The following is a 23,242-nucleotide window of genomic DNA, read 5'->3' on the forward strand; positions in this document are numbered from 1 at the left end:
CGCTCTCTCATCATCAGTAGCAGCATGTTTAGTCTGTGGCGACGGTGGAATGCATGACTGCATGCTGATAAGCCTTAAAGGTATGGTAAGCGATTTCACTTAGCTTTCAGTTTTCATGTAGGTGACATCAAGTGGGGGCGGGCCTTGGTGCACCCCCCACTCGACCATAATTGGAGGAACGCCCCACTCTATCCTGATTGGAGGAAAACCTGTCGCCCAACAGTTTTGGTGGAGCCACTGAAACTGTTTTTTTTTTTTTTTTTTTTCTCCTCACAAGGGATATAAGGCTGAAGTCCAACTATGGACCAAACACTCTATAGTAACTAGTACTATCAGAACATAGACCCACTTTGTCATTATCTGAATTAAATGAAATCACTTACCCTACCTTTAACTATACTAGGCTGAACCAAACTGGAGCTGGACTGAAGGGAACAACAAAATTAACTGATTTGTGAACTAAACTATACTAAATTAAACTGATGGATAATAAAGTAACATGCACTAGACTGAACTCAACTAACCCAAACCGATGCACACTAAACTACACTAAGATGATGATGCACACACTAAACAGAACCAAACCTATCTGCTTCACACATAAACGTAACTAAACTGATGCGCACTGAAGCTAAAATGACACTAAACTAAAGCACACTCTACTGATGCACGCTAAACTGAACTAATCTAATCAAACCTCAACTCAGCTGAACTCAAGCACAGAGGAGGAAGGCTAGATCAGAGAGGGAGATGTAAGAGGGAACGTCGTGCGGGAGGAAGTGCGGTGAATTTATTTGAGTTTGGTTACCTCGGCAATGATCTCTCCATTCTCAGCGTGGACCTGAGCAATGCCTCCGCTCTCTGCCAAGAAGCTGAAGATCTCATAGATCTGGAGGGGACACACACACACACACACACACACACACACACACACACACACACACACACACACACACACACACACACACACACACACACACACACACACACACACACACACACACAGGGAGATGTCAGTAAATTAGCATTTCGACGAAGGCTCAGGATTGTTTATTCAGGAGTGGGACACTCCTTTTCACTGTTAAGCCAGGGATTTTTTAAAACAGCCCACAATTTACATGATGTCTACCGTGGCGCACTGCAATTACTTTGTGTGGTCTCTCCAGGAAAGGTTGAATTCGTGTGGGACGAACGGCTGTAAATAATCCAGCTCAACCACCAAGTCCCGAGTTAAATCAGTTTTCAAGCGCCCGCTATTTCCAGTGCTACGGTTCACTCAACGTGTGCTTCCTCAGAGCGAGTCAATAGGTCACGGGAGAACGGGAAAACACAACAATACAGTCTAGTGGACCTGTTACTGTTTATAGGAGAGCTTTTGTCAGGTGTAGGTCATTACTGTTGTCATATTGTTTGGGCAATTGCTATGACAATAATGGTCTAAGGCAATGGGTTACTAGGACTGTGTTCATGGACAAACACACAATGACAAGCATCATTGATGTGTCAAGAGTGGACAGCTGAGCTACATAAAGCATACTTTTTCCATTGTATTATTGTGTGTATTTGTTTTTGATTTTGGGGAAAAGGAGAAAAATAGCACTCATTGTTGCAGGTACGGTACATAATTGCATGTATACTGTTGTATATTTTTTACTACTCTCATGTCATTTGCAAAAAAAAATGAAAAATATTAAACTACATATGAAAGCATATGAAAGCTGGATACAAAATTATTTGCAGTTTCTTCAGCCTAATTGGAACTGTAACCAAATAATGGCCTGGTGCAGGCCGGTGTAAAAATAAATAAACGCCTGCAGCAAACAGCCGCATGGCTCTTTTAAACGCCTGGGGTCCAAATCGATTTTGCGTATTAAATGCCCCGGCTACTATTTGGTGATGTATGGAGCTATAAAATAACATAGATTGTATTTACATGTATGCCACGCAAAGATCTGTTTCCAATATCACACATAAGAAATAATTTAAAAAAAACAGAAAAGCAAATTTTACATCTTGCGCACCAGATGTCTGGGGGCACATTTGAATGCATTTGGAAGATGTACTGCCAGTGTTAGTAGCATATGATGGCAAAACTGGAAACCTACTGTATGCCAGCTTTTCTGAATTAACTGAATCACAATCTATCTTTTGGGCACCCCATAAGTTGTTATAGATGTTAGACTTCGTACCTCACTGTTGGTCATCTGGTAGTAATCCTTGTACGCCATGTACACCTGGAAGGAGTTGACACCTGCAACAGGTGGGGGTGGGACACAGGGATAGTTATTAGGGAACGATTTCACACTGTGGTAATGGTACACATGTGGTGTTTGCAGATTTGCCCCCAGAGCTATGTTTTGGTTTGATGGCTGCAACAGGCTGCAGTTAACACTCAGTGAGAAGGTACTGTAATGCCTGCAGAGTATACACATGGAACCAAATGGACCTGTAAGGGTCCGGTTCCATTTCTAATCCCGATCCCGATGATCTTTGCTTCATGTCACTTCCCATCTGTCTCCCCATTTCCTGTCAGTCTACTGTCCAATCAATAAAGGCATAAAAGCCCCAAAACAAATCTTAAAAAAAAAAAAGAAATACCATAGTACTGTAGCTATCATGCTCATCCAAAGCTGTGGTCAAACCCAAAAACGGGTCAAATGTTTTCACAATTGTGGTCACTCTCTACCAAATGTCTTTGCCAAAAAATAGCCGATCTGCAAGCTCACGCGCTGTGAGCTTGTAGATCTGCTATTTTTTGGCAAACGTTCCGCCCCAGGATAATGGATGTTGGGGATATTTTGATTATCGCGATAATATCGTAAATCGCGATTTCTTTGGTCACAATAATCCTGATATGAAATTGTCCCATCCTTCTAGATAGCAGAGAACATTCTACTACCCACCTTTCTCCTTGATGAGCGTCTCCACCTCCTGCTTGACGCTGTCGCTCCAGTGGGTGACGTCCACGTGGAGGGCGTAGTCACAGCAGCTCTTCTCGTCCGCCCACTGCCTCCACTGGTCATAGGCCTGCAGCAGGCTGCTGCCCGGCTCCGGGATCACATGGTCCACTGCAGGGGAGGGGAGCAATAATTAGCAATAAGCAGACCCCTGGGCGAATAGAGCATTCAGTGTGGCAGCCCCAACCCTCTGGAACTCTCTACCCATGGAGATTCTCCAGTTGCCAACATTGGACTCCTTCAAGTCCGCACTAAAGAGACCCTTGTTTATTCAGGCTTCAGAATCAGATCAGAATCAGAATCAGATTTATTGTCTCATCACAGGTTTACAGAAGTAAAAAAAAAGTGGGCGAAATTAGTTTTTGTTGTACATGGGATAAAGGTGCAAAATGTCAGCGTGTGTTGACCACATAATCCATAAGGTGTTGTAGACTGAACACTGGTATAATCCACTGTAGGGCCATGAGGAAGAGCAAAGAAAAAGAGGAGAGGAGAGGAGAGGAGAGGAGAGGAGAGGAGAGGAGAGGAGAGGAGAGGAGAGGAAGCACGGTAGCAGATGAGGGAGAGGACATTGTTAGGGGGACAGGAAGGATAAGCGAAAAGTGCGAAAGGAGGGGCGATAGGAAAGGAGAAAGTGCAGGGAGAGAGAGAGAGAGAGAGAGAGAGAGAGAGAGAGAGAGAGAGAGACAGGAGGATCAACAAATTAGAAGATGGATAGGTGGAGAGGAGGACGGAACAGGGAGGAACAGACAGTAAAGGAATGAAAACAGGGAGGTGAGAAACACAGAGGCACGGAAGAGGAAAGGGAAGAGAAAGGCTGATGTCAGCTCGCGAGTGTTTGTTTGCGCGTGCGTGCGTGCGTGCGTGCGTGCGTGCGTGCGTGTGTGTGTATTGGCTGGTGTTTCTTTCATCTTACATAACCCCCCGGCGTTTTCAGCAGTGTTCACTCAGTGGGAACCAGTGCTGTCACATGTCATGCTGCATTTACAACGTCTTTGTCTCTCCACTGACATTTGAGTTCCTTGAAGAATTTTGGGACCGCTGCTGCCACCGGCGACGTCGCAAAGCATTGACATGAAGCCACAGACGTCGTCCGCTAACAGCAGAAGTGTCACATTATCTATCCTAAAGCACTTTGACTTTCACTTTAAAGTTTGTCAAAGTTTCAAAGAGCATTTCGCTGAATCATTTAATGAAAGTAATGCACAAACATATTAATGTAACCCTGACATATTCCATTGACCTGATGCGTTTGCAACTCTTTCTTGATCCAACACTGTTCTGTCTCTATACTTGGTCTGCTCCTTTTTCCAAATCCCTTCACCTAAGCTAGACCAGTGGTTCTCAACCTTTTCAGGCCGTGACCACCCAAATAATCATATTTTAACTGGGGACCCCCCACCCTGACGAGCACTAAGAGTTGAGGCATTACATTTTGTATAGGGGTTCTATTTTGAAAATAGCAGATCTACATGCTCATAACGCCTCACAACGTGATGCGTTATGAGCATGTAGATCTATTATTTTCACAATCTCTCCCTCTAATATTTGACAATTGTTTATTTTAGAGGTATTAAAAAGTCCTTAAATTGTCACTTTAGTAATGTGCATAATGCCCTCTACACTCTATACACTTGAACGTTATGTTGGTTTGCTGAGTGAGAAAACAATGTTGCACATTAGGTTAATCATCTGGGGACCCTCCAAAATAATTTGAGGACCCCCTTGAGGTCCCGACCCACAGGTTGAGAACCACTGAGCTAGACCATCTACAAGCTAGATCGGCTATTTCCGCCGATTGTCCACCCCCCCAGATTAGGGACGCTAGGGTTCATGTGGTTACGATACCGCCGGCCATCTCCTCTTCATCACCATACAGTACCACAATTCTTCTGCGGTGGAACAGGGCTGCCTGCTGCTCTGCCATCTGACCAGCCTCTGTATCTCATTAAAAAGACAACCCAGTCTGCCCAGAGCCTGTTTTGCATGTTAATGGGATGAGGTCCTGCAAACAGCCGCAGCCAAAGAAAGGCCCTCTTTGTCTTCTAACAGGAGCCGGCTATGAAATGCGGTCTTGTTTGGCCAGGATGCTCAGACTAGACATGACAGGGAATGGACCGTTGATAGAGAGAGGAGTGGACGGTGTGGTCAGTGTGTGTGAGGAAGAGAGACCCAGTTGCACACATGTATGGGATTATGTGTGATCAGACAAAAATAATAACACACATACTGTACAGCCACATGGGCAGTGGTGGAAAAAGTACTCACATTTCAATACTGTGATGTAGAAATACTCTGTTAGAGTGCCCTCACACCAAAGTACCTATGAGTGTGGAATCTGCGTTCCGCCAATGCATTTCAATGAAGCGGTTTGATGCCAGCAGAGGATTTCTGCAAAAAACGCTCCCTTCTCATTGAAATGCATTGGCGGAACGCGGATTCCACTCTCATAGGTACTTTGGTGTGAGGGCACCCTTAAGTAAAAGTCTGGATTTCAAAATGTACTTGAGTAAAAGTACGAAAGTATTGGCATCAAAATGTACTTAAAGTACCAAAAGTAAAAGTACAAAAATGTTCGAAAAGAGCAGTAGCTACAAGCTCACAACGTGTCGCAGCCGGCTATTTTCAAATAGCCACGGTATAAAATAGGGCTAACGTAGTTAATGTATGTTTTATAATATTATAATTTATATCTGCAAAGTAACTAGTAACTAAAGTTTTCAAATAAATGTAGTGGAGTAAAAGTACAATATTTGGATCCGAGATGTAGTGAAGTAGAAGTAAAAGTATTGGAAGTTGAAAATACTTAAGTAAAGTACAAATACCTCAAGTACCTTGTATTTAAGTACAGTACTTAAGTAAATCTACTTAGTTACTTTACATCATGGGCATGCACTTTCTTGCTCTCATTAATGGGCACATGCAGGCACACAGATGTGGGCGCACTGAGTGGACCCAAAGAGACGCACGCGCGCGCGCGTGCACACACACACACACACACACACACACACACACACACACACACACACACACACACACACACACACACACACACACACACACACACACACACACACACACACACACACCCCGCTTTCCTTTACAACCCTCACAGATACATGCCTAACCTCAACCCCTTACCTTATGAAACTGCAGTAAAATCCCTAAAAGCTTTCACGGTATGCTTAGAATTCCCATTTATCCTCCCTATGTTGGAAGACACAAAACAACTGTGGGCTCTGTGTGTGCATGACTGTAGTCCCAGGTCTCTAGAAGGTGGCATACATACCCGTTTCCTCGTTCACTTCAGTGTCCCATAGCTTTGTCTGATTGGCTCGGGAGCAGATTTGAACGGGAAACACACCTTTATCTGTGTTTCCAGGTTCAAATCTGCTGGCGAGCCAGTCAAACGGGGATAACGAACCGGAACAGGAAAAAGATATGTCACCTTGTAGAAACATGGAAACTACATTATGCACAGAACCTATTGCCGTGTTGATGTATGAGCTATACTGTATATCAACATAACGTTGTTGTCGGGTGGAAACCTCTCCAAGTTTCAAATGTGTATGTTCTTTCCCAAGTAAAGCCCTGCTTTATCATACAAGGCTGTTGCACAAAAGTAGTTTTGCTAGTAGTTTCACTAGTTTAAATCATTTCTAAAACGATAAATGCAAAACGAACGGTTTTGGACATACAAGATTTTCACCCGACAACTACGATAAGTATAATCATTTATCGTTTTGTCTTTTTCCTGGATCTTGTAGAGAAGTCACAGTGGAAGACTAATCTCATGCTTTTCCAGTGTTTTACTGTACCTAACTACTACTAACCAGGCACAGCAATTAGGCCTTGTCTTTTAGGGAAAGTGGTTACCATGGTTACAGTCAGCCGTGCTAGTAGAGAACTACACAGACCTTTCGTGCAAGGCCTCTATCGCGGGGACACAGAGTTTGTCCCTAATTTGGAATTGGAACGTTGCTGTCCCCAATTCACCAGACTAATGTCCAACATTTTGACCATGAATGAGGCCAGGAACGCACGCACGCATGCACACACACAAACAAACAAACGCATGCAAGCATGCACACACACACAGTCACACACACACACACAGTATGGATGGAGGCTGTGAATAGGCCAGACCAGTGGTTCCCAAACCTTTTAGCCTGTGACCCAAAAGAGAAATCAGACATTCACCCCAGGACACAAACTATAGTGAAAATCGGGTAGCAGATCTACAAGCTCACAAGTCACAATGCGTTGCTTCGGGTCGAGAGCTTGTAGATCGGCTTTTTTCACTAGCCTAATTCTTAATTATTATTATATTTTATGTGATTTCTTAGATGTGCTTGTTTGTTTGAAAATGTTAAAATTCTTCTGTCTTTTTTTTTCTAAAAATAAAATAATGATATATTTTTAAAAAATCCATCTTTTGAAATATAAGTTTTATTTTTTGTAGGAAAAGAAAAGGGTATTTTTACCCGAGTCGTGACTCACAAAAATTGGTCTGTGAACCACAAATGGGTCCCAACCCACTGTTACAGACTACAGTGGCATGGCTGTCTGTCAAAGCTCAGAGGCAGGCTGCCAGGCAGGCAGTACTGTAGTACTGTGCAGGCACGTGCACACACAGACATCAAAGGGGGCTTGAGCCCCTGCCCTTTTACCCGTTTGTAAAAAGTGAACCATGAATGCAGTTATCACTATGGTGAAAGAAACGCCCTCTTTCCATGCCATACCTGAAGGCAGCGTTCAAGAGAATTGCCCTGTCCAAACTCTCCCTCTCTGCCCTCTCTATGTAGAACCCCATGCCGTACACCACATCTCCAGTATTGACTTGATTATGCTTAGTTCAGTGTGATATCAAGCACCGACCTGCGACGCCTTGTGAGCTTGGGCGAGGTCGGCTATTTTCACCAAAAGGCTCTTTTAGAAATGTCAGCCCCTGCCTCTCTAAAATGGTAAATGGTAAATGGTGCATTTATATAGCGCTTTTATCCAAGGCGCTTTACATAGATTGTGCATTACATTCACCCATTCACGCACACATTCATACACCGGTGGAGGAGGAAACCATGCAAGGCACCAACCTACTCACCGGGAGCAATTAGGGGTTCAGAGTCTTGCTCAAGGACTCTTCGACATTAAAAATTTTGCTGCCATTTTAAACATAGCTGTAGTAAGCAGCTGCCAAATTGTCCTTACCTTTTAACGTGGGCACGCGCACGCATCGTGCACAATCTGTGCGCGACTCATCTAGTAGACGTGTAGACTCGGTGACAGCTTTCGAATAAAAAAACCCCCATTGAAATAGACATATCCGTTGCCACGCTGTATCCCTGCTTATCCGCCAGTGTTTAAATGAAAAAACATTGAAAAAAGCCAGCTGTGCGCTATGGTAACACGTGGACACGTTCGCGCACAAAACGCACAATATGTGCGGGGATCATAATCCAGGCGTGTAGAGACTGGATCAAAGTTTACAAACGCAAAAATCGGATTGAAAAACGAGCTTTCCATCGCCGAGTAGCTTTCTCTTCTGTTACAATGTAAACCAATGGAGGCGGGACAATGGCCCAGGCTCAGACCGGATACGGAAAGCTAGATCCGGTCCAGAACCGGAAATACGACCGGATACAGTTAGGAGGCGGGCCTAAAGAGCCAGAATCAGCGAAAATCAGCGATAATACTTAAAAAAGCTAATTAAATTTCCAGGATCGACGGGCATGGCACCGCGGTACAGCGGGAAATCTCCGGTTTCGACGGGGATCGCAGAGTATGAGTTAACTCAGGGGGAGCCCGGATTCAAACTGGGAACCCTTCGTGCTCTAATAACGGTTTCTCTACCCCTGAGCTATACCGCCCCATCTCTAACATTCTCTGCACGTCCCTGGTGGTGGTCAGTTCAAAGAGGAGGCTGACCGCAGCATCCGGCAGCTGTCGGCTAAGCCAGGACATGGCCTCAGATCAGCACACGCACACACACATACACACACACACACGCACACGCACAAACATAATGTCAGACACAACCATGCACACACACACACCGTTTCCATAAGTGTGGGTGTGTTTCTCTGTCTGTCTGTCTGTCTGTCTGTCTGTCTGTCTGTCTATGCATGTGTGTCTCTGCCAGTCTGTCTCACAAACATCCTACCACCCAGTGCTCTGTCCTTTGTGCTGTCCTTTGGACGGATGCCCGTAAAAACAGCCCCCTTTAGGCACAGACATCTGACTGGCTGCCCTGCCCCCAGTATCCACCCCAACCCACGCCACTCTTTTTGTGTTCTTCCGGCACATCCATATATGGGAGATGTAGTCTTTCCAGCTATTACCTCTATCTATTTTTTTTGTTTTGGGGCCCTGACAAAGCTCCAACATCTGGCTTTGTCAGGGCCCCCCAAAAAATCCCCGGCGCCCAAACATGTCCGGGCCACTGAAGCGAGGCCCTCATCTGGCCTACATCTTGGCACAAAGCACTCAAAGTTTGTTGTACGCCCAGGGTCTCGCTCTCCCTGTTTCCTGTCTATCTCCACTATACACTAAAGCCCCAAAATATCTCCAAAAAAAGTCTGTGACTGACTGACATGTCTGCCTTGGCCTGATGGGGGGGCAAACCCCACCCGCATGACATGCCAAGGAGGTCTGTGTAGTGTGTACAGTAATCAAACGCTAGCAAGAGTGAGTAAATCGGAGTAACTTCTGCACACAGCCAAAGAGCTCCTACTATGTCCTGTATGTAGACTGTACAGTATATCTGCCGTACCATTCACACAGCCACCTCCAGCCACTGTCACTTCTCCATAAGGGCAGTGTAGTGGCTGTGACTGTTGCAGTGAATCCATCTGGTAAGCAGACGTGTCCCTGAGCAAGACCCCTAGGACCCTGTTTTGCACATCTTAAGTACCACCAGGTCTTATGACCAATGCTGTTTCGCTATTTTCAGTGGCCAAAAAGCATTGGCCACACCTCCAGGTCTTAAAGGAGTAGTTCACCCCCAAAATGACTTTTTTTCTATTGATTACTCACGCCACGAGACAAAAATTGGATTACAAGAACACAAACGCATTCGGGTCCCCATCCGGAAACAATGGGGGTACATTTACTATAATCACATGGCGTGAGTAATCAATTTTGAGTGTGAACTACTCCTCATAAGTCATAAGACCTACCTAACAGCTGGCCATCTGAGCAGCCATCGGCTGGGTGAAGCTGAAACAATATTTCCCCATGAACCCCGGGATGAAAAAAGAAAACGCTCCCTCCTGCTCACCGATCATGGTGGTTCCTCCGACCAGCGCGGCCTTGGTGCCCTGGTTGAAGTCGTCCACAGTGGTGGTGCCGCGGTAGGGCATCTGGAAGTGGGTGTGGATGTCGATGCCCCCGGGGATCACCATGCGCCCCTGGGCCTCGATGGTCTTGACGCCGCCGGGCACGATCAGGTTGTCTCCAATCTGCCTGGAGGTGGAGAGACCGAGGTGTTTAGAGGCATGGGGTCTTCAACAGGGGGTCCCCAGAGTTACTACAGGGGGTCCTCCAAAGTGATAGAAACTTGTCTCCTTTTTTATATTAACCACTTGAACCCTAGAGTCCATATTCTGAGAACTTTAGCCAAAAATAGCAGATCTACAAGCTCACAACGCCTCGCACTGTGAGGTGTTGTGAGCTCGTAGATCCGCTATTTTCGGCAAAGAGCTTCGTTGTAGTGGGGAAAAAGAGTGTAAGTACAGAGTGTAAGGTCAAGTTTATTAAGTATTGACAGCTCAAGTGGTTAAATGTTTGAAAACACAAATTGACATGAATCCAAAATACACTGATGATTGTGCTGCCAAACAATGAAACTATATGGAATCTATGAAAAGGTTGTGGGGGTCCCTGCTTCATCTCTCTCTCAACTAAGGGGTCCTTGGCCTGAAAACGTTGAAGACCCCTGTTGTATAGTTTTTGTGTGTTTCTTATTATATACGGTAACAGTGATTTTCAATCCTTTTCATATCAAGGAACATTATTTATTCTGCATTTGAGCTACAGAGCCATTTGATGAGATTTAAGCCTCTCAGACCCAAAACGTAGAATATTTTGTTATCGTTGGTAAAGACTTTGTCCACAATTCTATGCTGTATTGATGTTGGTACCATAGGAGAGAGAACAGGCAAACGTTGATCAAAACAAGCGTAAATCTATAAGGGTCCATTTGGTTAATAACTCTCCATCATTTAGCTGGAGACCACCTGGAACCCCTTCAGGGATCACTGGTGGTCCCCGGACCACTGGTTGAAAACCACTGATCTATAAGACCCCTGAGAGCAGTGATTCTAAACTAAGACCACCTGTTTGATGTGCATTAGGCCCCATTTGATGATTTATTTTTTATCTCTGTAAAATAAATCAAAATTAATTAATTCTGAGTGTACAATTGGTACCAAATCGACCTGTAAAGATTAATTCATTCCATAATATATTTAATAAACGTTAAAGGCTTATACTGTATGTGTCTATTTGGTTTGTAACTATCAATCATTTACGTGGCTGGGGACCCCCATGGAAAACACCTCAAGGACCTCTAGGGGTCCCCAGACCCCACATTGAGAACCACTGTGTAATTCCTACCTCCATTTTGAAAGTTCTCATTTAACCTCTCTGCCTAACTTGTCTTCATCTATTCTTTGTCTTGAAGAAAAAAGTGGTAGAAATGGAAAATCCAGCGGTATTCCACTTGGTCATAGACTATTTGTTATGAATTCTTTGTAACACAAAGAATGCACTGTGTGCTGTGTACTGTATACCACTTAGTTAGAGGACACGACTCCTTGCTTATGATGCAAATCGTCACTGTCGGGCAGAAACCTCCTATCTCCAAGTTTCAAATTTGTACAAAGTAAATTCCTGCATTTATCATACAAGATTGTCTCTCAAAGTTAGGGAAAATAGCCAATCTACAAGCACACAACGCCTCGTGGTGCGAGGCATTGTGTGCTTGTAGATCTGCTATGTTCACTACTTTAAATCCTTTTTAAAATGATCAATACAAAACGACATCCGAGGTTTCCACCCGACAACGACGAAATGTTCTCTCAAGTAAATGTAATGAGTGCTTGGTATTATAGAACAATGCAAAGTTCCAGAAGGAAGTCATCTTTAGCTGTCGATCACTTGTTGTTGAAAGGCGAGCCTGAAACAGATGAACCCCCGAAGCAACAACAACACATCCCTGTTGCCAAGGCACATTTACCACATTAACTCTGACTGACATCCCTGTTGGCACTGGCATGTCATAATCTGGGCAAAACATGTTCCAACCTCTAAAATACAGTACATTCTCAGAAAACATTATTTGCGGTGCAACACACTGTGAGCTTGTAGATACTGAGCTATTTTCTTAAATATTTGTTTTTTAGGATTTTATGCCTTTATTCGATAGGACAGTAGACTGACAGGAAATGGGTGGAGAGATGGGGAGTGACAAAGGTCGTCCGGATCTGGAATCGAACCAGCAACGCCATCAGGCATCAATGGCTATGTGGCAATAGTTATGTGGTATGCACCTTTTTAAAAATGTTTCAAACTTAATTTTATTTCATTTTATGCTAGTCTTGTGCCCAGGGGTGTGCGATGAGGGATTGCATGTAGGAGTCTCAGAAGTAATATTGGAGAACCCAGACCGGTGCCCGCTGGGAAGAATAGTCACCATCGATGTCCAGTTCTGCAATACCCGTTATATCCGTCTGTCTGTCTGGCTGGCACTCTTTTATGCCCATATACTGTATGGTGTTCCATGTCGAGGCCAGTCTGTGATGTCATTGAGCACCGTAGTGATGTCAGTCAGTGATGTCAGTCAGTGATGTCAGTTGGGCATTGTTACCATGGTGGCGACACTGTTTAGTACCAGTGATGTCAGCATGCAGACAGACGGTCTGACGGCAGACAGACATTCAGTAAATTAATAGTTAGATTTAATAGTTAGAAGGAGCTCAAGTGGTTACTTGAACAGACCCACAACCACACTCAAGCAGAGGGTAGTGTGAGTGTCTACTCTATAGCATTAAGTGGAGCAAGCAATCAGCCCACCGCTATAGCAGTAATCCAGGCTAATTATTATGCAAGTCCGACGTTCCTGTGTGTGCGCCTGCCTCTGTGAAGAGATGGGTGGGGTGGGGGCTGGGGGGCAACAGGGACAAAAGGCCTAATTGGCAGATTGACAAGGGGGTGTGTATAGGGGAGAGAGAGAGAGAGAGAGAGAGAGAGGGAGAATGAGATAGAGAGAATGAGAGAGAGGGGGGCAAGCAAAGAGAAACAGAGACAGACAGAGACAGAGGTAGGGAGGAGAACTTGGACACGGAGTGAGAGAGAGAGATGGTGTCTTTCAGTGCAGAGTAAGCATGTTTTCCATAGTGACGATGCCTCTTGTCTGGCGGGACAGTAAAAATGACTAGTTTCCCTGGTAAATAGAAAACAGGGACTATGAGGCTGGGTGTCAGCAGCTGGCCCAACGCCCCTGTTGGCAGAAGAAGTAGACGTGACTCTTTAGTCCTGTGTAGGGTTGGGATCCGGAACCGGGGGAACCGGTTGGAACCGGGTCCAACATTGAGGAAGCAGGAATCGTTCCATCATCACATTTGGAACCGTTTCAGGAACCCGGTTTTATCACACTGTCAGAGCTGGACTTCACTTCACCTCTGCTATACAATTACAATACCGGTGGTTCTCCAACGTTTTAATGTCAAGGACCACCATAACTCTGAGAGTGTACAAAAGACCTGAAAGGGTCCATTTGGTTCCATTTGTACCCTCTCAGAGTTACGGATTTGCAAGGAATAGGAATCGTTAAGGGAACCGTTAAGGAATCGGACCGTTGAGAGGGAATCATCAAGGAACCGCAATCGTTAAAATCTAAAATGTTCCATTAGTCCTGTAGGTCCCTGGTTTTTCGTTTCAAGGACCCCCCAGTTTGAGATGCATTATTAGGCCACAGACCCACACATTTACAGACCCGTAAAGGTCCACTTGGTTCCTAACCATCAATAATTTAGCTGGGGGCTCCCTGGAACGCCTTTGGAAATCCCGGAACCCCACATTATGTACTGTAGGTCGTATGGTGGATTTGATCACTAGGGAATTTCTTTTTAGATCGGACACTGTACAAGTAGAAAGATGGATTTCTTGTCAAGTTGACTGCTGAGTGCAGTGAAATCTAATCATGAGCTAAAAATGCACTAAAACAGTCTACACAGTCTAACAGTCTATTGGATATTTGGGGGATTTTCATTCACAAAGAACTATTTCATTTATACTAGACTTATGAAGCACAGCCTTAGTTTAAGCAGGACACAAGAGTCTTGCCCACCGAGCTGAAATCAGCTGTCAGTCAGATGTTTTCCCTATTCCTCAGTCACAGATCTGCTGATCATTACATCACACTGTCATTATCTCGCTCAGTAGGGAGGCTCCTTTAAATACAGCTTGCATTCACTATGGCAGGGGTTTTCAAACTGTTTTGACTCAAGGCACCCCTGTAAATAACCTTTTCATCCTGTTGTATTCCATTTGTTGCAATAAATGGTTAAATCTACTTTGACGTGAGTGTTCCTGACTAAAATGAGAATTATAAATAAAATCTACAGTAGATTTTGTCAACAAAAATGTATTTAGGCGGGCCTTGATGGTGTCGTAATGGCTGATTTTACACTTGGTTGCATGGTGAAAATAGCAGATCTACAAGCTCACAACACGTCACACTGCGACACGTTGTGAGCTTGTAGATCTGCTGATTGTCAGAGTGCAACACCCGAGCACACTCAAACATGAAATTACTTTTTTTTTTTTTTTTTTTTTACCTTTTTAGTTCTACTTGTCCTGGATCTCTTCTCCACTCGTCCCTCCCTAACATTTTAGTATAGGCAGGCCCAAAATGTCAAAGGTCAAGGCCAAGATCAAGATCATGATCAAAAAAAAAAAAAAAGTATATATAAAAAAAAGAAAAAGATCATGATCATGATCAACATTGATAACTTCGGCTCGATTTAAATGAAACTTGTTCGGAATTATTAGAAGGCTTTCCCCCGAAGACAAGCTTAAGACAGGGTCACAGTCAAGGTCAAGCTCAAAATTACATCGTCCTTACCTCAGGACAGAAGCGGAAAGATGTAGAACAAGTATATTTTTGATTGTGTTAATAAAAATGAAAGGAAATTGAAATGAAATGAGAGTGGACAGGAAGAAGGGAAACGGTGGTGGTCTTACTTAATGACGCCATCCTCCATGTAGATGTCAGCGTGGAAGGATTGGTCATCGTTTACGATCCGCCCTCCCTTGATCAGAAGCCGGTCGCTCTGCGGAGAACGAGAGAACAAGACAGTTTGAGAGAGAGACAGGCAGACACACCATTATAAGCCCGACCTTAATAACAGTGCCCTACTTTGAGTTAAAACCGTGTGCAGGTTAACCACTTCAAAGGCATAGTTCACCCCCTAAATGACTTTTTTTCTATCGATAACTCACCCCATTGGAGACTTGAATTCATGGATGTTTTTTTTTCTTTCGTTTTTGTCGTATTCCTATTTCCTAAGCCAATAATTTTGTGTCTCCATAGGGAACAAAGCAGGCTCTTTGTGTCTCCATAGGGAACAAAGCAGGCTCTTTGTGTCTCCATAGGGAACAAAGCAGGCTCTTTGTGTCTCCATAAGGAACAAAGCAGGCTCTTTGTGTCTCCATAGGGAACAAAGCAGGCTCTTTGTGTCTCCATAGGGAACTACTGCTGGTCAACAAATTATTGGCTTAGGAATACAACAAAAACAAAGAAATACCCATGAATTCAAGTCTACTTGGGGTGAGTTATCGATAGAAAAAGATATTAGGTTAAACTATATCCCTTTAAAGTTGGCCTCACAATTTTGGGCATATAACTTTTTTTAATACAAATTTTCTAAATAGCCGACCTACAAGCTTGCACTTTTGACTATCAACTACTTTCACCATCTTGTCCTATATGACAATTATCCTGAGGTTAACTTCACCACAACTTCAAGCAGGATCTCAACGTGCAGAGATCTTGTGTCCTGCGCCTCAGATGAGGTCATTTTGGATGTGCATGCATGCTACTCATCATCATCAGAATTCCCCCCATCTCTTTCTCTCTCTCTCTCTCTCTCTCTCTCTCTCTCTCTCTCTCTCTGATTTCCTGCTATTTTTTCCGCCCTGTGCAGATGTGCTCTTGGACGGTGTTTCTTCTTAGCAGCTAGTGGGAGAAGTCATGCACAGCCCTGACTCAAACTCCCCCATCCAACACACACACACACACACACACACACACACACACACACACACACACACACACACACACACACACACACACACACACACACACACACACACACACACACACACACACACACACACACACTAGGGATGGGACCATATGAAAATGTCATATCACGTTTATTGTGACTAAAGAAATCAATATTATCGCGATAATCAAAACATCCATTATCCTGGGGCAGAACATTTGCCAAAGAATTGCAGATCTACAAGCTCACAACGTGTCGCAACGCAACACGTTGTGAGCTTGTAGATCGGCTATTTTTGGGGGATTTGGTAAAAAAGAGTGAAAAAATTACGTATGTTTTACCAATAGACGGTTTAAATGGTACTGGATATGCAGCTCGGCAAATAAAAGGTGAATTGATCCCAGTACATGACGGAGGACGATTTCATGATAAATTAAATCTCCACGATACGGTTATCGTGAGGGTTTTTTATCACAATAAATGATAATATCGCTTATCGTCCCATCCCTAACACGCACACACAGCCTTGTCCCTACACTGTCATTGCAAATTTATTCCATTCAATACCGACATAAATGAACGATGTGAAACATACAGCATCGAGATGTCAATCATACGTTTTATTTTCATTGTATCTTCTTATCTCACAAAAGTAAGACAACTTCAGATGGCAGACTGTGAAATTAAGGAGAGCTTAATGTGAAAACATCAAGACATATGGTACTACTGTACAGTATATCCAACATTTGAGTAACACTGTAATATCGCTCCAACTCTGCATATTGTCATTGAAGTGATTTGTGATAAGTACATTCCAAGTATAAATCCCATTTCACAGTGACTGCTCAAACTCTGTTGTGTGACAGAGAGAGCTGAGCCAGAAGGCAAAGCTCTCAATCCATCAGTCAGTTGGAGTTGAAGTTGTTTCCTATACGCTCACTACGTGCATGAAATTGGGGTCATGACCGAAAGAACAAAGATTGAGGATACGAGTGGCTAAAATAGGTTTTCTCGGGGAGTGTGGCTGGCAGCTCCCTGATGGATACGGTAAGAAGCTCAGTCATCCGCGGGAGACTTTTTGGCGTAGAAAGGAGCCAGTTGAGGGGGTTCGAGCATCTAGTACAGGGTTCCCCAATAGGCGGCCCGCGGGCGGCTACTGTCTGGCCCCCACCAACCCCAGTAATAATGGTGGTATAAGAGCAGCAACAACACTAGTACAGTATATTGTCGTTGTCGGGTGGAAATCTTGTATCTCCAAATGTGTACGTTCTTTCGCAAATCATACAAGGCCGTCTCGCAAAAGTAGTGAAAACAGCTTATCTACAAGCACACAACGCCTCGTTTAAATCATTTTTAAAATGATGATCAGGGTTTTTTTGCTCCCGATCCGATACTGATCAAATATTATTGCTTCCGATTCGATCCCGATCTTTCCCGATCCGATCTTTTGGCAAGGCATTAAGAAAAAAAAATTCTATTCATTCTATCACTTAGTGCAGCACTGAATCAACAAATTAAAAACAAAGCTTATGAGTAGTGTATAGTGATATAGGCCTACTAGTGCAGTGTTTCTCAATCATTGTGCAGCGGACCTTTGGTGTGGCCTTTGAAATTTGGCAGTGAAGTCACGATTTAAGGACTTTTAAAACCTGTTTAATATCTCAAAAAATAAAATAAAATAGACCATTACAGCATCAAAAATAATCAACAAACTATATAAAAACTGGTAAAACATTGGCCATTTTTAAAGTTGAAACAAAATAAGTTAAGAACCAATTAACCAGTCTGCTTGAAAAGTATGCATCTGTAGCAGCTAGTTGACAGTGCAGAGAGACATAATTGCCTTCCTTTGATCCATTACAAGGGGCCAATTACTACTTATTGGCATCAGCTGCCAGCTGGACACAGAGTCTGACACAATCACCTTCCCTCTGCAGTGCTCTGTCTGTCTCATTTCTCCAAAAGCCCTTGAATATGATTGAAAATGATTAAGGATTACTGTTATTATGGTAAGCTTACATTTCATATCGCATTCACCTTACCTGTAACTTTCAGTACTCCCAGAAAATATTTTTTGAAAAAAAAAAAAAAAAAAAAATTCGATATTTTTTTCCCGATCTCCGATCTTATAAAAACGGCCATATCGGCGGCCGATCCGATCACGTGATCGGGATCGGGCAACACTAATGCAAAACAAACGGTTTTTGGACATACAAGATTTTCACCCGACAACAACGATATCTGAACTGTCGCTGGAGTAGCGGAAACGCCACCGTCGCCCCTGCAATGCTGTGGCCCTCGGCTTGGCACCCTAGACATAATTCGGCCCTTGGGGAAAACTAATTGGGGAACCCTGATCTAGTATAAGCATTAAGGGTGCGGGAAAAAATCGATATGAATCGATTATCGGTTTCAACACTAGCGATACGGCCGCATCGATGCGCGTTTACCCGGATCGGTCCAAATCGCGGCCGTATCGGTCGATGTATCGGTCCTAAAGTTATTAATCGGATTAATCGGATTTTAGCATTAAATAATTAACCTGCTGTGAAATTCTGAATTTACTTACTCATCGTTTACTGTTACAAATCATTACTTCAAAAGTGAGCGCTGCTAGCAGTCAGTGCTGCAGTGCAATGGAAAGAAAAAAAAAGAAAAAGCTGCCTGCTGCTCTGTCCTCCGCTAGAGCTGGGTTTCTGCGTACTACAGTCACTGTCCTGCGGGAAGCCGCAGATCTACAAGCCCACAGGGTGTTGCATGTGGATGGGTTGTAAACTTATAGATCTGCTACTTCCGACATAGATGGAACTAGTCTACCACGTTGTTGGTTTGTTTACAAGTCGCTGTGTGTCGCACATGCGAGCGTCATACACGCACCAATATTCACTATGGGTTATTCCAGTGGAGAAACGCAAGTTTGGATTTTATAAGAATGCGACAGTAATGGATTGGATAACACTTTTCCCAGTAGAACCATCAGAAGTCCCCGCGCTTGTCGACAGCAAAGGTAATAATCACAGCATCAGCTTTTATTGCAAAGGGCGACTATAGAGTATTGGTTTTCAAAGTGGGGTCCGGGGACCCCCAAGGGTCCTTGAGGCAGTTCTAGGGGGTCCTCGGCAAAATGATAGGAACCAAATGGACCCTTGGGTATGTGTAACTCAGCAGGGGAGTGTACAAATGGAACCAAATGGACCCTAATGAACCCTTGGGTATGTGTAACTCAATGGAGTGTACAAATGGAACCAAATGGACCCTAATGGGTCCATTTGGTTCCATTTAAACTTAAGACAAGAGCCTGATCCATATGTCAAACTGGGGGTCCTTGACATTGATTTTTTTTTTAGAACTACTGCAGTAGAGCCATAAGATAACAAGTAGACATGATGTGTGCCAGACTTCAAATGTTGCACTTACTTTATACTGCTGTTGTTACTGTTGTAAAGTGGATCTCTTTGAAATGATCTTATTGACTGAATAACAGCAGGCTCTTTTACTAGTTTTATTTGGTGATCTGATCTGTGGCATTGCTGAGGATTGATCTGATCTGTGGCATTGGTGAGGATGTATTTTAGTTTTTCAGTGTTATTATAGCAGCTTTGCAAAGTACAATTATTGCACTGTACTGAAGCCTGAAGGGCCAGGCCTTTTGTGTGTTTGTTTTATATTTCTCCACCTGACCAACTGTAACTGCTAAAGTGAAGCTCTTAGAAATGGGTGTGTGAGACAGATTTTCAAACCATGTCAGTAGGCTTTGTAGTTTACATTAATTATTTTTTGTATCTACATGTCTGTGTCTATTTAGAATGAACACAACAATGACATGATACTAAAATGATTTGTCATCCATCTTTCTTTACAATTTTCTGTTATTCCTTGGTCTTTTATGAGATATCCATTATTTGAAGGTCAGCCATGCTACTTTATAGATCAAGTTTCTTAATTAAAAATGGAAAATGTATGTTTCATTAAACGTAAGTATCAGATCACACCGTATCGAATCGTATCGAATCGAATCGGATCGAATCGAATCAAATTCCACAAAATCAAAATCGTATCGAAATTGCACCAAATCGAATCGTATCGAATCGTTCTGTATGTAAGCCGTATCGTTTCCGAATCGAATCGTTAGCCCATGTATCGGATACGTATCGAATCGCCTTGTAGGGGATGGATACACACCCCTAATAAGCATGCTTCCTGGTGGTCACCTCCCCAGGGAGGTTTTCCAGGCAAACCCTGGCTGGGAAGAGACGACGCAGGGCAGACCAAGGACCAGGTGGAGGGATTATATCTACATGGTGATGGGGATGGGACGATAAGCGATATTATCGTTTATCGTGATAAAAAACACTCGCGATAATCGTATTGTGGAGATTTAATTCATCGCGATATCGTCCTACGTCATGCACTGGGATGAATTCACCTTTTTATTTGCGTATCCGGTACCACTTAAACCCTCTATTGGTAAAAGGTACTTGATACAGTCTTTTTTTTTCACTCTCTACCAAAAAAATAGCAGATCTACAAGCTAACAATGCGTCACAGCACGACACATTGTGAGCTTGTAGATCAGCAATTTTCAGCATGCAACCAAGTGTAAAAATCAGGCATTACGACGCCGTCAAGGCCTGCCAAAATAGTTTTTGGAGACAAAATCAACTGTAGATTTAGTCGACTAAAACTCGACTAAACCTAAAACATTCCAGATGACAAAAATGGAACTAAAACTAAATGGGATTTTATTCAAAAGACAGTGACTAAAACTAAATCAAAATTTGTCGTCAAAATCAACACTGTAATGTACCTCCGCGACCCGACTCACTCCAGATAAGCAGATGCAGATGGATGTATGTGACAGACCACACCTCCTTGAGTCTTTGTAATGCAAAGGTCTGTCATATAGTCACTTCTTGGGGCTTATTTTTGTAGACATGGTTGCTTATTTCTCTCGCAAAGTCTGGCAACACTGGTCTTTATGCTGCCGTAAAAAAACAACAACGAGATGCCTTCATGATATTTTAGGCTAGAAATAGAACTTATACATGTTAATCCCTGCATCCCATAATGAATGAATGAGAAAGAGAAAAAACTGTTCTTTCCATGGATTAAAGTCTCACGTGGTTAAAGTGACTTCTCGCGCTAGTATATCACGTTCATGCCGCCACAATGATCAAGTGAAAACGGTGTCTTATCCGGCGATACCACCATTTTTGCAGCCAAAGAGAGCATGTGAAAACACCCCAAAAACGTTATGCAAATAATTTAGCAGGAAAGATTCCGGCACTGTAATGAAAACATGGCTAAATATGACCTTTGAGTCTTTGTGATGGGCCACACCCCTCTGAGTCTCTACATGACTGGCAATGCGTCTTTGAGTCTTTTTTTATGTTACAGACCATGCCCAAATGAAGCAATCACAATCATCCTTCACACATGACCTCATGTGGGCAACACTTATAATGTTTGAATGAGGATATAGTGACACATGACATCGTCATCATCATCACTAGCTTGACTTTAATATGTTAACGAACCAAATAGCAATGCTACTCCTCCCCTTGGGGGATACATTTTTCAGCAAACCACTTGAACCCTAGCATCCCTAACTCACGACGCATCAGCTATTTTTGGTTAAGAGAGATACGGTATAGAGGGAAAAGGGGCGCACCAAGTATAGAGGCAACTAATGTCTCAAGTATGGTCTAAATGGTTAAAAATTTAAAATATATCCTTTGAAAACAATAAACTAACAGTGCTGTGAATATGTCTCTATTAGGCCACACACCTAAAAGAGTATGAATCACACGTACTGTAGGCTAGGCTACCGTAACATGATCATGTGCACCGAGCACAGCATCTTTCTCTGGCTGTGACTGTGAGCAAGCTCTTCAGCCATCCCTCCGATAATGTGGTGTGATCGGGGCGTTGCCACGGCTACACAGACACAGTCAGACGTTAGCGATGCTGCCGCTGCGCCCCCAGACGGCCGCTAGCAGGCCGTTGCCATGACGACAGCTTAGCTGCATTGAGGGAGAGAGCCGGGAGAGGAAGGTACGTTAGGGAGTCTTGGCTGGCTGGCTGGCTGGCTGGCTGGCTGGCTGAGGGACTGCTTAGTCTACTGACTGACTGCACGTGGCCTGCTTATACTGGCCTGCTGAGCAGAGAGACGACGGTTACATGGCTAGCAGGGTAGCGGGTTGGATGGTGAGTGGAGTTGAGTGAGGTTTGGCTGAGCGGTTTAGGCAGCTGGCCGATCTCCTGGCCGTAAGATCAGATGGATGCATAAACAGTTGAACCGCAGACTGTAACTGTTCTAATTAAAAATCCTGCTGAGTGTGCAGTGCGTCATGCTATCGTTGTTGTCGGGTGGAAACCTTGTATGTCCAAAACCGTACCGTTTCGTTTTGTCATTAAAAATGATAAATACAATGACCTTGCGGTCCAGGCGCATACCACATAGGCTCTGTCTGATGCCTGACAGCGTGTCGCAGGTTCGAATCCCGATCCCGATGACCTTTGGTGCCTGTCACTCCCCATCTCTCCCCATTTCCAGTCATTCTACTGTCCTATCAATAAAGGCATAAAAGCCCAAAAACAAATCTTAAAAAAACTGTTAAAATAGCTGATCTATATGCACACAACGCCTCGCGGTGCGAGGCGTTGTGTGCTTGTAGATCTGCTATTTTCACTAGTTTTGAGCGAAAGTCTTGTATGATTAAGCAGGGCTTCACTTTACGAAAAAACATACAAATTTGATACAAGGTTTCTGAGACAAAATGCTTTTTTAAAAATAATATAGTGTTCAATATCTCTATGATCTAATCATTGCTATGGCGTGTTTGCTCAGTAACTGGAGCCTTTCCAGCTCTTTGGTAATCAGATAATGCATTTCCATGGACCAATTGTATCCAGTCAGGAGAGAGAAGTCATGCAAGATACAGGATAAACAAGTGAAAGTGATGACAACAGAAACGAGCAGACAACATCGTTCCTGGA

The 23,242-nt window shown here is 43.6% G+C and overlaps 1 protein-coding gene across 1 annotated transcript in view; it reads right to left on the reverse strand.

Moving 5' to 3' along the window:
• The window catches only part of dpysl3 (dihydropyrimidinase like 3), an 81,190-nt gene that overhangs the window by 40,103 nt on the left and 17,845 nt on the right, over positions 1-23,242 (reverse strand). The window contains exons 2-6 of the mRNA XM_080748859.1: positions 15,201-15,289; positions 10,234-10,418; positions 2,904-3,068; positions 2,190-2,251; positions 809-889 (exon numbers count right to left, since the gene is read on the reverse strand). Of these exons, the coding sequence (XP_080604985.1) occupies positions 809-889; positions 2,190-2,251; positions 2,904-3,068; positions 10,234-10,418; positions 15,201-15,289 (582 nt within the window). The remainder of the gene's footprint in view (positions 1-808; positions 890-2,189; positions 2,252-2,903; positions 3,069-10,233; positions 10,419-15,200; positions 15,290-23,242) is intronic.

Source organism: Nannobrachium achirus (genome assembly GCF_963921795.1).
Source record: "Nannobrachium achirus genome assembly, chromosome: 19".
NCBI lineage: Eukaryota > Metazoa > Chordata > Actinopteri > Myctophiformes > Myctophidae > Nannobrachium > Nannobrachium achirus.